Source organism: Prionailurus viverrinus, chromosome B2 (genome assembly GCF_022837055.1).
Source record: "Prionailurus viverrinus isolate Anna chromosome B2, UM_Priviv_1.0, whole genome shotgun sequence".
In the NCBI taxonomy this organism is placed as follows: domain Eukaryota; kingdom Metazoa; phylum Chordata; class Mammalia; order Carnivora; family Felidae; genus Prionailurus; species Prionailurus viverrinus.
Genome location: NC_062565.1, coordinates 57,913,766 through 57,931,450, shown reverse-complemented (window position 1 = coordinate 57,931,450; position 17,685 = coordinate 57,913,766). Strand labels below are relative to the sequence as shown.

General features: G+C 34.9%; 1 protein-coding gene and 1 pseudogene across 1 annotated transcript in view; one reads left to right on the top strand and one right to left on the bottom strand.

The window, feature by feature from the left end:
* EYS (eyes shut homolog) overlaps positions 1–17,685 on the top strand; it is a 1,626,372-nt gene that overhangs the window by 1,325,855 nt on the left and 282,832 nt on the right. The window contains exon 32 of the mRNA XM_047860135.1: positions 3,281–3,434. Coding sequence (XP_047716091.1) covers positions 3,281–3,434 — 154 coding nt within the window. The remainder of the gene's footprint in view (positions 1–3,280; positions 3,435–17,685) is intronic.
* Positions 16,093–16,618, bottom strand: LOC125166289 (small ubiquitin-related modifier 2-like; annotated as a pseudogene).

The window sequence follows — 17,685 nt, the reverse complement described above, 5'->3', positions numbered from 1 at the left end:
AAATGCATTCATTTTTTAAAACTCTCAATCCTTGTGTATGCAACTTTTTAATGTGCTGTGCATAAAAGCAAAAGTATACATCAAAGCAAGTCTGGTGCATACCAATATATAATCACTGTCTTGAGGAATAACACTTGTGCAATTTTTTTAAGTTGCTAGTTGAAGTAGCCATTATGAAAACATGACTTGAAAAATAACTAAAAGATAATCTGTGGCTCTTCAAATCTGAATACTTTGCAGCCATTTTCTCAAAAATTAACAAAGTAAGCCTTCCATTTTGAGGAAAGCAGCTGACGGTATTTGTTTCCCAATAATAAACCTCAAGATTTCTAGTAAAAATTAGAATTTTGGAAAATGTATATTCTTCACAATGAGCTTCAGAGCTCGACCATGATTTCTGATGAGTTCAGTAGTAATAATAACTAATGTGATTTTTTAATATGATATAATAAAATATGTCAATCTTTGAAAGATATCCATTACTCAGTGAATCAGTATTTTTCAAATAACCAATAAATGATGTTAAAAAATCCTGCAAAGGTAAAATATCCATTTAAAATGCAAGAAAGACCAATGGAATTTTAATGTAACAGAGGATGTAAAGATTACTAGTATAGTTCCAGATTCCACATTGCAACTATACTTTAAGGAACTACCACTTATCCAATTTGTATATGTTTAAAAAGACAGTTTAAATAATGTTAACTTTCCAGTTACATTCTCTGTGAAGCTGGAGTTCATGTACTTCCACCAAAGCAACAATTCACAATAGATTGAATACAGAAGTAGATATGAAAATCCAACAGCTTTTGTTAAACTTAACATTGAAAATTATTGTAAAAGTAAAGAATACTCCTCTCACTATTTTTGTTTTGTAAGATATAATTACTTTTCACAAAATATGTTATTTAGGTTAATGTGTAATGGATTTTATTATTGTTATTTTTAAATAAGCTACTCAATAAATATTTGAAAAATTTCTCAGCTTTAAATTCTTTTTTTTTCAGTTTTAAATTCTAATCCAATAAATATTAAAAGATGCAAACAATGTAAACAAAAGCTCTTTGGGATTCCTCAATTGATTTTAAGTTTATTAAAGAGTCCTTAGACCTAAAAGTTTGAAAACTGATTGTAACAATTTTTATTTTAAAATACATGCACAATATCATTTTGCTCTAATGAAAAATTCTCTCTCTACATATCTATCCATTTATCTGTATTAAAGCTGGCCATTTTTGAGGGTTGTAATTTCAGGTTGGTTTAGTATGCTAATGTTGGTATTTTTCTTAAAGTCATTATCTTAAATACGTATATTCACAATAATAAATAAAAGAAAAAAGGAAATAAAGATACTCAAAAATATTAAAAATATATATTTCACAAATATCTGAGAATTCAGTAAATACATAATAAATACACAGTAAGAATTACTTGCTTTGATTTTGGATCAATTGGAAACCAAAAGAGAAAGAAATGAAAATTGACCCCTGTAGTTTCCTATGGCTGCTGTAGCAAATTACCATAAATTTAGTGTCTTAAAACAAGAGAAAGTTATTTTTTTACAGTTCTGGAAGCCATAAGTCCAAAATGTGTCTTAGAAGCCTCAAATGATGTTGCAGCTTTGGGTCTTTCTGGAGGCTCTAGATGAGAACCTGTTCCTTGCCTCTCCAGCTTCTGGTGGCCACTTGCCTTCCTTGGCTTGTGGCTGCATCATGCCAGTCTCCACCTCTGTAGTCACATAGCCTATCCTCTTCCATTGTCAAATCTCCCTCTGCTTCCCTTTTAGAAGGACACATGTGACTAAATTTTAACACAACCAGATAATCCACAATAATCTCATCTCAGAGTCTTTCATTTAGTTACACCTGCAAAGTCTCTTTTACCATGTAAGATTAACATTCACAGGTTCCAGCAATTCGGACATGGATATCTTTGGTGGTCATTATCCAACCTATCACAACCACTGCTTCACATCATGTACAGAAATCGATTCTACATAAAATATAGATCTTTAAAAAGCTTACAAAAGATAAGCTAAGAAAATAACCTTATAATTTTGAAGCAAAGATATCTTAAAGGTGATGTAAAAAGCACTAATTACAACCATAAAGGAAACAATAAATAGACCTGCGCCAAAATTAAGACCATATGGGGCACCTGGGTGGCTCAGTTGGTTAAACATCAGACTACTGATACCAGTTCACATCATGATCTCACAGCTGTGGGATCAAGCCCCACATGGAGTTCCAAGCTGATGGAGCTCCAAGCTGAGCAAGGGGCCTCCCTGGGATTCTCTTCTGACCCTCCCTGACTTGTGGGTGCACACACTCTCTCTCTAAATAAGTAAACATTAAAAAAAGATTGTTAAAAAAAATCTATGTACTTACATATATGTCTAAAGTTTATTATTAAGTGAAGAGAGAAAGATGAATAAGGCTACTTATTGCATTATTTTTTTAAAACTTTTTAATGTTCATTTATTTTTGAGAGAGAGTGAAAGAAAGGGGTGGGAGAGGAGCAGAGAGACAGGGAGACAGAGAATCCAAAGCAGGCTCCATGCTGTCAGCCCAAAGTCGGCTGTGGGGCTTGAACCCACAAACTGTGAGATCACGACCTGAGCCACCCAGGCATCCCCATTATTTTATTTAAAAAAATTAAGGCTATATAAATATTTGGGTGTGTGTGTATATATATATATACACATGATATATATATCATATATATATATACACATGATAGAAAAGAATACCTCAAAGTGGGATGAAAGAATGAGCTGGAGAAAGGGAAAATATTTCTTTTTTTATTGATTTTTTAAAATTTTTTATGAAAGACAAATAAAAATTATAATACAAATAATTAACGATAATAATAAACCAAGTTCTGTAATACTCAACAGGTGCCAGAGACTTTTATTATTTTTTTTAATTATCACAGTAATTCTAATTATTACTTGCTCTCTTCATCCCATTATAGTATATGAGGAAACTGAGGCTCAGGATAAGATCATCTTGCTATTAAGAAACAGAGGCAGAAGTTAACAGAAGTTAATTTCATGTGAAGTTAAATGCTGTTAATGCCATGCTAGTCTCAGCCTGTGAAAAATAATGTATATTTCTGATATAGTATTACTGCATTGAATAGTTATCTAATAATACTCCTAGCCATCTCACTAAGTCATTAGTCCTAGGGGACAAAAGATTGTGTTTTTTGAAAGAATGATTGTAATTGAATAAAACATAAATAAAATCACTAATTTCATGGAATATTTGTTTTTTTAAAGGTAGTGAGAAAAATACCGGACAACAGTTTCTTCATTTATTTCTCATGGATGGAAGGCCCACAGTTAAATATGGATGCGGAAGTTCTCACAATATCTTGACTCTTTCTGCTAATTATAGCATTAACACAAATGCATTCATCCCTATCACAATACGGTAAGTCTTCCACCGTAGTTCTTTGAATTATACTGCTGACTTATTTTTTCAATGTTATTTATATGTATAATAGCCACCCAGATATGAAAAGAAGGACAAAAAGGTCCATCTGAAAGTAGTCTCACTAATCAGTGTTTTCAGTTTGATGGATAAAGTATAAATTAAACTAAGGTATAATATGATACCATCCAGTGGCAATCCAATTACATACAGAATGAATTTCTTTGAAAAATACCATGGAGCAAATAAATAGGTTAAAGAATCCTGTGGTCCACTTGAAATTAAGATCTGGTAGTTGTTCAAGAAAATATCTATTGAATGAAAATAGCCGTTCAGAACTGGGGAGTTGGGGCAGGTGGCCATTGACTCTGCACAGAAAAAAGAAAATCCGGTAGGAAAAAAAAAAGAATATTAGATGGAAATGCTTTCTGGGGCATATAAACTTTTGGAAGGAAGTCTTGGAATTAATTCATACTTCAGAATTAGACATCTCAGAAGAGAGAGATGACTATGATGGTCACATCCCAAGGGTATTACTGAACAAAATTTAAATGTAGCAGCCAAGAATTTAAAATTCTTTATCAGTATAGCAATCTAGTGATAATGGTCTCTAAAGTTACTCTGTGTCAGTTAAAAATAACATTTTGTGCCTGAGTTTGTATGTTAGATGACAATTGGATACGTTAGTCTGATTAGCTGGAATCTTGGCTAACCTGTGAAGGTTATATAAATCAAATAAGCTTTCCCAGAGTCTGTAACAGTCTGAAAATAAAATCAAGGAAATTGACACCAATCTGAAAATGGAAACTCCTTACAGGCAGGGACAGCATCTTACTCATTTTTAATGCAGGTTGCAGGACATCTGACAGAAAGATGCTCAGTAAATGTTTGAATGAAGAAAGAAGAGTGTCTGGGGCTGGGCAGATCAATTGGTTATGACAAGAAGGCAATAAAATTACCCTAAGGCAATGAAATTATTATTCACAGATTAGGAAGACCCTTTTGGAAAAGAGAGTTGTGTGTAGACAAAGCAAATTTTCAGAGCAATGGACTTAACCATCTCTCTTACAAAAGTTGCAGTTGCTCATACAAAAAAAGAGTCAGATGAGGAAGTGAATAACTTAAAAACCAATTTAAAAGGCATTTTGATTGATAACACCCTCATTTTATACAGTGTAATCATTTCACACAAACAATGGCACATTTGATGACATATGAAGTAATTTCTGTTTTGGTCAAACTTACTTAAAGGGATGATTTTATTTCTTGCCTTTAAGTAATGAATACTTAACTAGGCAGTCCTCAAACCACTCAGAGCCTTAGGTAGCCTGAAGGTGAAACCATCCTTTAAAAAAATATTGATGGGGCGCCTGGGTGGCTCAGTTGGTTAAGCGGCCGACTTCGGCTCAGGTCATGATCTCACGGTCTGTGAGTTCAAGCCCCGCGTCGGGCTCTGTGCTGCCAGCTCAGAGCCTGGAGCCTGTTTCAGATTCTGTGTCTCCCTCTCTCTGACCCTCCCCTGTTCATGCTTTGTCTCTCCCTTTCTCAAAAATAAATAAAATGTTAAAAAAAATTAAAATATATATATATATTGATACTCCTGGTGAAACTAAAAACCAAGAACTTTCCAAGTCCTTCAATTATTTTTATCCAAAATTTAGGAAGTGAAAAAGAGATGTCTCCACTGACAGGAAAATGCAAATCTGCTTTGTCTTAAGCGCAGTATCCTACCAGACAATAGATTACATTAAGGGCTGACCCTAGGACTATATTGTATATTGTGTATTATATATTATATAAATTATTTAAGAGTATATAATATAAATAACAAGTATATTCTAGACAATTCTTCAAGAACTTTTACTGTGAAGGTATAAAAAGAGGTAAGGTGGTAACTAGAGGGAGGTGAGGAGTCAAAAGGGAAAAAATGTAGGATGAGAGATTTCAGCATGTTTAATTTGGAATTTAATTCCACTCAACATACTAGTTGAGTGGAATGTGTTAATACATAGAAAAATAATGAATAATTGAGAACATAAAGTCCCTTAGAAGTTTAAACTGATTAGATACAACCTACATGAGAGAAGATTCCTACCAGAGGGCAGTAAATGGAAAAAGAGACTTTTGATCTTCTGTGTACATATCTTGGTCTATGACTACCTTTTGCTTTACCCCATCTGTTCAGTTGTTTATGTCACCTTCTCTTTCTGTCTTGCCTTCTCTGCTCTCCACTCTTATTTCTCCATCCTTATTGGGCACAAGTTAAAATTAAAAGGGTCTTTTGTGGGGGTGCCTGGGTAGCTCAGTCGGTTGAGCATCCTACTTTTGATCTCTGCTCAGGTCATGATCTCATGGTTTGTGAGTTCAAGCCCCATGCCGGGCTCTGCACTGACAGTGTGGAGCCTGCTTGGTATTCTCTCTCTGTTTCCTTCTCTGTCTGTCTGTCTGTCTCTCTCTGAAAATAAGTAAATAAACCTTAAAAAAAAAAAAGTACATATTAAAAGGGTCTGTTTGTACAGCTCTTTTTAATTGTCTCTGACAGGACACTTGTTATGCAAATTCAAAACAAATTTGTCCCTAAAAAGCATGTGAATTAAGTTCCTTTTTAATTATATGAATGTTTTTGGAATATCATCTGTATTTAAGGGTTCTTGACAATAAAATACCATAGCATGATTGATAAGAATTAACTTTAAAAAATTAGTGGAATGAGCTCAAAGGTAAACATGTAAAATATGACTTGGATTTTTATTTTGATATTAGCCACAGAGAATAAACATGTATTTCCTCCTACTAAATCTGCATTGTACCTGTAGGATAGATGACAGAACTAGAGCAAACTTGAATAAGCCACTTGTAGTGATTGAGGTCAATTCAGTATCAAGATAGAAGTTCTTCTTAAATGAAATGGAGCGGAGATCACAGCTCTGCAGATAGATTGTAATTCATACTCATGCACAGTTTGTCTTTCATTTCAACAAATTTTGAAAGGGATCACATAGAGAGAGTCTTAGTTTTCACAAGGGTTATTCTCCTTTGGGGAAGTTCAGAAAAATTGTCTTACTATATATATACTTTTTAAAGTTTCTGAAGTTTAAATTTTTCTGGCACCCTTTGTGTCTGTCCTGAACAAAAGCTGACTCTTTATTCAGCATTTGTTCTGTAAAGAAATCCTGTGTCCTTTCCTCTGAGTAATTTACTGTGTTATTATCTGCATATTTTAAATCCACACAGCCTATTCTACCGTAGAATCCTCAAGGACTTATCCTGATGTGTATTATCCATGTATATCTGAGGCATACTCCAATATCTCGTGATTTATTTTGGTTAACAAACTGTTAGGTAGCCAAAGCCTAGTGGATATTGACCAAGAATTGCATGACTGCCAGAACCACACATCCCGATCAGCCACTTTTTAGTACCTGGCCAGTGTAAAGGAATGCATGCAGGGTTTGATATTAATTGAACAGAAGCTGGAAAAGTTACTAATGGTTGGGCAGCAAGAACCTTAGACCTTGCTCAAACCCAAACATCACATAAAACCACTGCAAGCATTTTTAACACATCATCTTGTTAGATATTTGGTCCAGAAAACAAAATAACAAAAACTGCTGTTGAGTTTTGTAAATGGACTGATTTTTACCTCCTGTTTGATCTTACTAATTTCTATGAAATAAAAACCTCTTGTTAGGTGTTTGTATATTTGTGTGTGTGTGTGTGTGTGTGTGTGTGTGTGTGTGCGCGCGCGCGCATGCGTTAGTACATATCTGTGCAAATTACTTTTTATTAAGAAAGTAGAAAAAAAAGAAAGGGACACCTGGGTAGCTCAGTTGGTTAAGCATTCAACTCATGACTTTTGATAGCATGGAGCCTGCTTGGGACTCTGTCTCTCCCTCTCTCTCTGCCCCTTGTCTGCTCTCTCATTCTCTCAAAATAAATAAGGGTGCCTGGGTGGCTTAGTCAGTTAAGCATCTGACTCTGGATGTTGGCTTAGGTCATGATCAGACAGTGCTAAGATGAAGCCCTGTGTCAGCCCTGTGTGTTGAAGGCATGGAGCCTGCTTGAGATTCTCTTTCTTCTCTTTCTGCCCCTCCCCCAGCTCTCTTGCGCTCTCTCACTCTCTCTCAGAATAAACATTTAAAATAAATAAATATTTTAAAAAGCAGAAAATAAATTTACATAATGCAAAACTAGCATTAAAACCTTAAAGACTGGGAAATAAAAAGGATTCTGAGCAGGATTGCTTTTAACTATATCAAATGAAGAGATTTAGTGGTAAATAATTTATCAAAATTAAGAAAGGAACAAATGACAGCTTCTTATAATACCTATATATAATTTGTCAATGGCCTTTCAGGCAACTCTGCTCAAAATCAGCTTCAAGTGCTTTGCCATTTTCCCCACATAAATTTTCGGTATTACAAGTTGTTTCCTGTTGTCCTATAATTCCATGGCATTTGTTCTGTAACTGCATACAGAGAATGATAAGGAAACTACTCAAGTTTATGTAAGAAGAAAGAATATCCATAATGTATTATCAGCTCTAATCTTGAGAGTAACTCAAAATGTCCTTTATGTCTCTGATTTTCTAAAATATAAAGGTTTTTCATACGTTCTTGATAGTTAATATTATGTAAGCTATGGATTACATGCCTTTAGTCTTAGAGCCCAGAAACTATGTAATAGCAACAGTCTTCACTTCTTGAAGCAGATGGTGACTTTTGAACTGCGCTAAATCTATAAGATATTAGATTTATTCATAAAACGTTGCCATGTCAATATGGAAAGTTTGGCAGGCTTTTCATCTTAAAAAGGTCAAACTTCATCACTTCAATATTAATTTCTGTATCTTTTCCATCAGCACTTCCATCTGGTATTTCTTAGAGGAAATGTAGGAAAACTATAGCTAAATATGTGAAATATGGCATATTACTTTATCATTACATTGACTTGTACATAAATACATAAATCTAAACATTGATCTTGCTCCCTTATCCATACATAACACAGTAATCATACGTAACATGTCCGGTACTAGTGAACAACAACTTATAATATAGTTTATTTGTATTGAATTGAAAATATCCACTACAAAACTAAAATTTGTTTCGTTAAATAAGATTAAATCTTTTAGAAGTTTGTGGGTCTAGAAGTTGGTGATTTTAGTACTGTTTAGGATTATTGGGTAGAGTCTTCTGCTAGCATGTGTAGTTGTGTCTAAAATTTCTCAAATATCTTGAGAAACAAGGAAGTGTCAGTTTGGTGTTGAATGAGGCAGAAATAGAAGGGAGAGCTTTCTAAATAAAGACATTTCTATCTAAATGTGAAGCTGAGTCTACACAGTGTGTTCACTGAATAATATGTCAGCTATGGACTCAACCAACCAGTGATATAAAAAAATAATTTAAAGTGATTGACTATATAGTCACATGCTTCTTTTAATTATGCAATTCAGTTCAAGTTGTCCAAGTGGAATGGCTATTATCAAAGTTAAAAAAGTAAAGATTCAAGTCCTTAGTTCCTCATCTTCTGGTGTGCTGAGATACCAACACAGCCAGAGAACTGATTGACCCTTAAGGCCTCAGAGCAACCGCAAAGACTCTGCATTAGAGTCTTAGAACTTAGACTTGCGGTTCTCTACTAAGAAGAAAGGGACTTAACAGTTGAAAAGTACATCTATAACATAAGAAATAAACTGGATTTTGAAAAAATATTAGAAATTTACCAGAGGGACAGCAGGTGGAAGAGGATAAGCAATGACATCATGGCGTAGATTAACACATGCAAGAAATTGTATGGAGATTGAGTATGACAGGAACATAAAAAGTTTGAGGTGAAAAGATATTTAGTTCTTCAGCAAATCATCATCAAACACTGTAATTTCTGGGGCGCCTGGGTGGCGCAGTTGGTTAAGCGTCCGACTTCAGCCAGGTCACGATCTCGCGGTCCGTGAGTTCGAGCCCCGCGTCGGGCTCTGGGCTGATGGCTCGGAGCCTGGAGCCTGTTTCCGATTCTGTGTCTTCCTCTCTCTCTGCCCCTCCCCCGTTCATGCTCTGTCTCTTTCTGTCCAAAAAATAAATAAAAACGTTGAAAAAAAAATTTAAAAAAAAAAAAAAAAACACTGTAATTTCTAATGCAGAAAATTACAATAAACTAAAATAAAAGTGAAGAAATTCTTTTGAGAATCAGCAATGTATGCTGAAGAAAGCCTCACATGTTCTTCATTCTTTAATGTTAATGGTAGATTTCTACTACAACTGTCAGGGTTATTGAGGAAGTTGGAGGTATTCTTGTGTGGTGCAGAATATATGGCGACATGAACTTCAATTCCTAAAAGCCTCTTCTCTCTGTAATTCTAAAAGGCATGTATACTATCATCTTTAAGACAAGATTACATAAGAAAGTAACAGGAAGCAAATGAAGACTTAGGGGCAAACTAAATAATCAGAATTTTGTCAGAACAGCAATAATTGATAACAAGTCAGAGAACAGTCTGCCTCACAGGAAAGTTAAAGGGATTGAACATGTTAAAAAATAAGATTCATGAGGAAATGCCAAGGGATTCTTTGTTTATTAAGAGCGGTGGTTTAACATTACAGATTTAAATCCCATGTATTTTCCAACTTGCTTCTGTAGGACCCACAGCTATTCCTAATTGAGATCCATCATCATGGTTAGAGGATATTTGATTACTGCCTTGAAACAACTGTAAGAAATATTTTACTGTGAAAAGTCCTTTAAGTTCTATTCTTAGTCGTAGGCTTCAATCCTTGACAACATATTTATCTTAATTAACTTCTATAGAACAATTCTCACAGAGTGGACTCAAAATATAGACAATCTTATTTACTTAAAAAAATGGCCAGCCACCTAACTTTTTAAATGAAGCTAAAAGAAGCTATGTGAGCTTCTTCCTCAACAAATTGACCTTGACTTCATCAATATACTGAATAAAAAGAGGATATGTATTGAGATAAATTGTTTTAGAACTTAACATCTGTTAACTCTGTTCTACCTAACACAAATTCATTTAAGAATAGTGTAAGACTTTTCAAAAGATATACTAAATTTTTAAAATTGAAAGCTGGTTTCATAGGCAGATACTGGTACTAAGCCAAAGTGTTTGAACTCAATAAATATAGAACAAAGACGTTTAATGCTTTGTCAGATAATTTATTTTTTTTTCTTTTAAGATTTTATTTAAATCCAAGTTAGTTAACATATAGTGTAGTATTGGTTTCAGGAGTAGAATTTAGGGATTCATCACTTACATATAACATCCAGTGCTCATCACAAGTGCTCTCCTTAATGCCTGTCACCCATTTAGCCCATCCTTCCACCCACCACCCCCCCAGCAACCCTCAGTTTGTTCTATATAGTTAAGAGTCTCTTCTGATTTGCCTCCGTCTCTGTTTTTATCTTACTGTATTTTTCCTTCCCTTCTCCTTTGTTCCTCTGTTTTGTTTCTTTAATTCCATATGAGTGAAACCATATGATATTCATCTTTCTCTGACTGACTTATTTCATTTAGCATAAAACACTCTAGTTTCCTCCATGTCAAAATGGCTAAAATGAACAACCCAGGAAACAACAGATGTTGGCAAAGATGTGGAGAAAGGGAACCCTCTTACACTGTTGGTGGGTATGCAAACTGGTGCAGTCACTTCGAAAACAGTATGGAGGTTCCTCAGAAAGTTAAAGATAGAGCTGCCTATGACCCAGCAACTGCACTACTAGGTATTTAGCCAGAAGATACAAAAATACTGATTCAAAGGGGCACATGCACCCCAATGTTATAGCAGTGCTATCAACAATAGCCAAATTATGGAAAGAGCCCTAATGTCCATCCGCTGATAAATGGACAAAGTTGTGGGGTGTGTGTGTGTGTGTGTGTGTGTGTGTGTGTGTGTGTATAGGATATTACTCAGCCATCAAAAAGAATGAAATCTTGACATTTTCAGGGACACATAATTTATTTTAATGCCATCATAAGACACAGATAATTCCTGTTTTATAGTATTTGATGCAGAATTTTGTCTTGGTCCCTCCTACTTTTTGACTTAGTTGGCTTAATTCTAATTTCTAGCAATATTTGAACCCCAATTTTGCCTTCAAAGACAGGATGTTACAAAGATAAGAAGGAGTAGATCCCAAAACAAAGCCCTATAGCCAATAGCATGAAAATTCACGTAGGAGCGTAGTAGACACCTCAGTAAAGCTCCCATCATTTGGAAAACAGAAATTTCCAATATTATGTGATAGACTGGGATGAACTCAACCATGCCCTGAGAATCTCCTCCCAACTCCCAAATGAATAAAATAGCAAAACACATTCTCCTGCTTTATTGTACTAGCCATGACTCTCATTTTGGCCCCTAGAGTACAGTAGCAGAGACTGCTCTGGAAGAAAATTTTAGCTCCTCTAGTATATAAACCTCAGAGAAGGTGATGGAAACACAATTCCAGCTTAGCATAGCCTCTATGGAGAATTTGTGGAATAAGAAGAAATGAAGTTTTAGATTGGTTGCACAGAAATCACCAATGAGCAAGTCTGGTCCTTGAATGAACATGTACAAGCTGTCCTGAGGATTCCTAAAAATATTTGGAGATGGAGATTCTATAATGGACTATAATTCCCGCAGTTAAGTCTTAGCCACTGATACTTAATAACTAGTACCTTAGGTCAGGTTCTTTGGAACTAGACAGTAGGGATTTGCATGCAGGAAGCTTATTAGGGAGTGCTCTTGGTAACAACTGCCAGAAGTCAGTGGGAGAAGCAGCATTGAGAAGAGGTAGAAGTTGAATTGCAGAGCAGTTGTGAAAGAGGCTTCAGCTGACCCTAAGCGAAGCTCTGGAGTAGGGATGTTCATAGTTTACTGAATTGAGTCAAGGGGACCTGGACCTTTTTGCCATCACCAGGAGACTCAAGGCAATATACCACAGCATCAACTACAATTGGTGAGGCTCATGGTAACATCATCACTGAATGGCTAATGAAGTCCACAACTCTTGGGTTTGACTTACACATGAACTAATGTTGTTTTTAGATAAATTAGACACTTATCACTCCCTATAGCCTCCATGGGACTGAGTTTCCCCATGTTAATGGCATGGTTCTACTCAATCTTGTCGGGACTCACCCGAAGAAGTTAGTGACTATCAGGAAGAGTAGTTCAATACTAATCACATCAAACCCCCAAATGCCAACGCTGTAGATGTGGATCAGCACGGACATAGATAACCACAAATAATGCCATTCTGTGATTTATCATTAGACCATTGACCACTGCCTAAGTAGGGTATACTGGGTTCAGGGCACAAGGATAGATCTTTATATGTTCATTGTGATTCAAAATGAAAACACAGGGCACCTAAAGGGCACCTGGAAACAGAGAAGTGAGGAAACAAAGCATCCTCTCTATAACTACAGAGAAGTCTTTTACCTGTCTGTTCCTTTCTTTGGAACATAAAGACAATAACACTCATTTTCTGTGATATAGGCTCCTATGAGTGTAATCTGTATGAAAGTTCTTTGAAAAGCATCAAGTGTCCCTCAAATGAATAGTATTATTATTATGGTTTATCATCCATGTAAGTCTATTTCTTCTATTGCTGCCCTAGGACCAGAAAAATTGCTCACTATATTTTTTATTTTATAGCATCTCATTAAAAACACTTCATAAAAACTTTAATGAAGTTTTCTACAGATATTTCTTCTTCCAATTAAGTAAACTTATTTCCTCATGGTTTTGTTCTCTAAGCATTTAATTATTTTAGGCACTATTTTTTGGATGTCCTCCAAAGTTTTCCACGGCTTTATCAGTTGAATTTTATAAGCTGACTCCTTTTTTTAATGGACAGGAAGATCAAAGACATCACATATTTCTTCTCCATGTGGAATTTTCCTGTAGATTACTGGCAGTATGTTTTCTAATCTATAGGCAGGTCTCAAATATCATATGTATCAGTTTACATTTATTAAGTTTCCACCATGGATATTGTTCAAAGAATATATTTGAGGGAGATAAAATATGTTTAGTGAAAGTAAAAAATCTTCTCTCCATTATTTCACCTCACTTCCAACATTTCTCCATTACATTCGTGGTTTAGACACTGTCCATTTTTCTCTTTCTTGGAAAGATGCCAGACAAAGGCTGTTCACAGGGCTATATCATCACACAACATACGTTCCAATGTGTCTTTAAAAATCTGTTTAAAAAGTTTTGGGAACAACAAATATATATTTTGTATGAAGTTGGAGATGTTTCCAGCGGCCTATTCTGAAAGCCACTGCACTTTCCAGTGTTAATTGGGCAGTAGGGTGGCAGATTAATTCCTTGCTTGTTAAACTAATCTCCTTTTATAGTTTCATAGATGAGAAAGTGATAGGCTTGGACCAGGGACAGGACCTGTCTGGTACAAGAAGCAGATGAGTAAGATCATGAAGTGGGCACACACACACACGCACACACACACGCACACACACATACAAATAAAACACAAAACAAACAAATAAACAAATAAAAAACTGTAGTACAGAAAGCAGATATGTTATTTTGCCAGCAGAGGAAAAGGCTCTCCAGGTGATCATGAGATAGACATATCTGGTAAGTATTAGGTATACCCAACAAACAAGATTTTCTTTAAAAGGATGTATTAGAAACTCCACCCACATAATAATGTCAATCTGGTTCATTTATTCATGCTCATTAATAGCTGTATAATAATAGTGTTTATTTTTCACCTATATGATGAGCACTATCTACAATAAATATTTTTACACACAATCTCATTGAATATTCACAATATCTTTAAGGGGTACTTTGGTAATACTCATTTAAGAGATGAGTAAAGTGAATCTTAAAAAGACTAATTAATTGTCTAAGGACATGTAGCTAGTAACTGAAGCATGGGTCCCAGATAGACAATTTCACTGTAGATTTCTTATAGTTAACTACAACACTACACAGCTCATTGTTGTTCAGATTTTTCTGCCTAAAATACTTCTAAAAGGAGACCATCTCAAATCAAAACATCTATAAGGAGTCCCTCCTTCATCATCTGTCATTTCAAGGACAGATTATGTGGCTTATAATCAAGGTCCTTTATCAGCTTATTACCTATACATTTATGCTCCTCTACTACCCAACGTGGACTATCCCATTCCACTAAGCCATGGTCCCAGATACAGTCCTCCCTTTTCCTACCACATTCATTTTAGCTAATGCTACAATTTCTCCCCTGAAATGTTCTCTCTGCTCATTTCTTCTAATTGTACATTATCCTTCCTACAAGCCTGTCTCCTCTAGAAGCTAGTCGAGATTGATCCTCTTCCTTACAACTGCTAGCATGCTCATGTCTTATGATATTGTATGCTGGCCTTTCAGATGAACAGTTACCTCATCTCCAAAACCAAATAAGCATGTAAAGCTTGAGTATGTGACAAGTAGAAGAAAAACAATTAGATAGACTTCATCATGGAAATATTACTAATGGAGATCAGTTAAGTAGATGAAGGCCTTGGAAACTTAGCTTCTTAGAGAGATTATTTAGAAGGTTTATTATTATTTATTTAGGTTTATTATTATTTATTATTATTTATTTAGATTATTTAACAGGTTTGACATAAGCAAATCCACAAGTAATAAAATGTTCATATGAGAAATTAGAATGTAAGTCTTAATTGATTTAAGCCTAATGAGAACTCCAGAAGTTTTGTTCCAAAAAAAAAAAAAAAAAAGAATGGCATTAGTAGACGGCCTTCAAGATTAGATGGAGAAGGTATTGATTCTCATTTTTTCTTTAAAAAAATGTTTAAATGATGATATTAATAATAAAATACCAGTAATTAAGCTCTTACTACCTTACATGCACACTTTTAAGCTCTTTACCTAGATTTAATTACTTATTCCTAATGTCCAGCCAGGATGGTACTATTACACTCATTCTAAAGAAGAAACTTGGTACACAGAGCCTGAGGGTACTGTGAAACCACACAGTTTTTACTAAGAAAGTCTGATTCCAGACTCTAACGAGGCAGTAAGTGTAGGAAAAATATTTCATACTTCGCATAATTCATGAAACCTTTCAGACATATTAAAAACTTTTTTTAAGCAAGAGGTTTATTTAAACAACAAGATGCTTGACTTGTAGTATTCATTTCTTTTAGAGTAATTTATATCTATTTAAAGTCAGACTGCCCTACATGTAACATCTACATACAAAAAAGTTATAAAATTGTCCTTGGTTTTACAATGATAAATGAAAAACATTAAAATTCTCCAGTTGAACAAGGTATGCAAGTATTTTTATGTTGTTCTTTTTTTGTTAAACAGTGAGAGCCAAATAACTAGAACATCAAGATGAGAGCTGAATGAGCATGCTTCTAATGGAGAAAGAGGGTATTTTCAGAGAACCAGTAGTTTCTCCATCCTGGCTCTATTAGATAATGGTCAAAACATACCATTGTACATTTGTCCAAAAAAATACAATATGCTTGTGTACATACACAGCTACTTTATATACAATAATTGAATGGAGAAGGGGGAAGTGAAAGAACAGAGAAAATTATAGTAGTCAGAAATTGCCATTTTCTCATTGAGAATGTCTTCTTGGTCTGGAGGAACAGAGTGCTAGAGTAAAGTAGTAGGTTCCCTGTTTAGTAGATACCTCCTGTCTGTTGCTGGCACACATCAGTTGTGTCTTCATCTTCCCTCTCCAACTGTACAGGTGTGTCTGTTTCTTTTCTTTTTTTTTAATTTTTTTAATGTTTATTTTTGAGAGAGAGAGAGACAGAGCATGAGTGGGGGAGGGGCAGAGAGAGAGGGAGACACAGACTCGGAAGCAGGCTCCATGCTCCGAGGTGTCAGCACAGAGCCCAACGCAGGGCTTGAACCCACCGACTGTGAGATCATGACCTGAGCCGAAGTCGGGTGCTCAACCAACTGAGCCACCCAGGCGCCCCCAGGTGTGTCTGTTTCATTGATTGGCTGCCCATCAGATCAGAATCTGATCTGCCTCTTTGACAAACCCTGTCTTTTCCAGTAGGCTTTCATTAGTTAAGCAAGTAGTGTATGCCTCTTAATCTTGCACTGCACCACAGAAGCATCCTCCCCAACCACCTTCAAATTAATATGATCCTTGTTCTCAGTCTTGACTCCTTCCTTCAGCTTTTCATCAGCCATGGTGAGGGCATAAGTCTCCTCAGCTACCACTTCACAAAAGAGGTACCAGGTCCTCATGGAATGAGCACACAACACACACCAAAAACTCCCTAACTTTTCAATTCTAAAAGATGCTTCATCAAATTAGTCAACATAGCAGTTTTGAAAACTCCCCTGATAATTGTAAAAATTAAAAGTATACGAGTCTAAAACTTTTCTTCATTTTCTATTTTCAATTTTGCCTTATGCAATTACCATTTTCTCTCAGGGAATTTCACAAAATAAAATTTAGTGAAAATTATGTTCTAATTGTGATGCTATATTGAAAGAAAAATAGAATCAGTATACCATCTGTCAATTCTGGATATAACAAAGGGGTAGATGGAATTATTTTTACTTAGCCTACATAAGTATGGTAAAGTTAAAGATATTTTAAAGATGGTTATGAATTATATGCTGCTATACTTACTGCAAGTCAAATTTTTAATGTATTTGCTATTATGAAGAAGCCATGGCATTCTGCTACTTAAAATTCATTAGGCTATAATTATTAGGTATTGTACAAAAAGCTTTTAGAAAGGATACTTTTATCTTTGAAAATTACTTAGGTCAATTATATTCTATCATAGACACTTTTTTTTTTAAGTTCCTAAAAGCAGGAAAGTTCAACACAATTTCCTCCTGTCTAATAAGAGGAGGGATGTTATATTAGAATGAATATTTCTAATTAAAAGATTTACACAGACTAATACATTATTTTCCAGATTTTTCTCAAGCAAAAATATCGTAGTCTTTAGATATGCACTGTCTCTAGAATCACCAGTTTTGTTTAAAGGGATCTAAGACATTCATTTCATAGAATAAAACAGAAGAATATGAACTACAGTAATATTTATTATTTGAGAGAATAATTGATTTAAAATAGCATATGGGAGTTGATCAAAAATATGTCTCAGTGCTTATTAAATGAGTTTTCATTGCTGGATTTATTGCTAGATTCAGGAATCAGAAGAGTCATATTTTGATTATATGGGGTAGTTTTAATTGAACCATTGAAAAGATGTCAATTTTATTTCTAAAAGTTTACC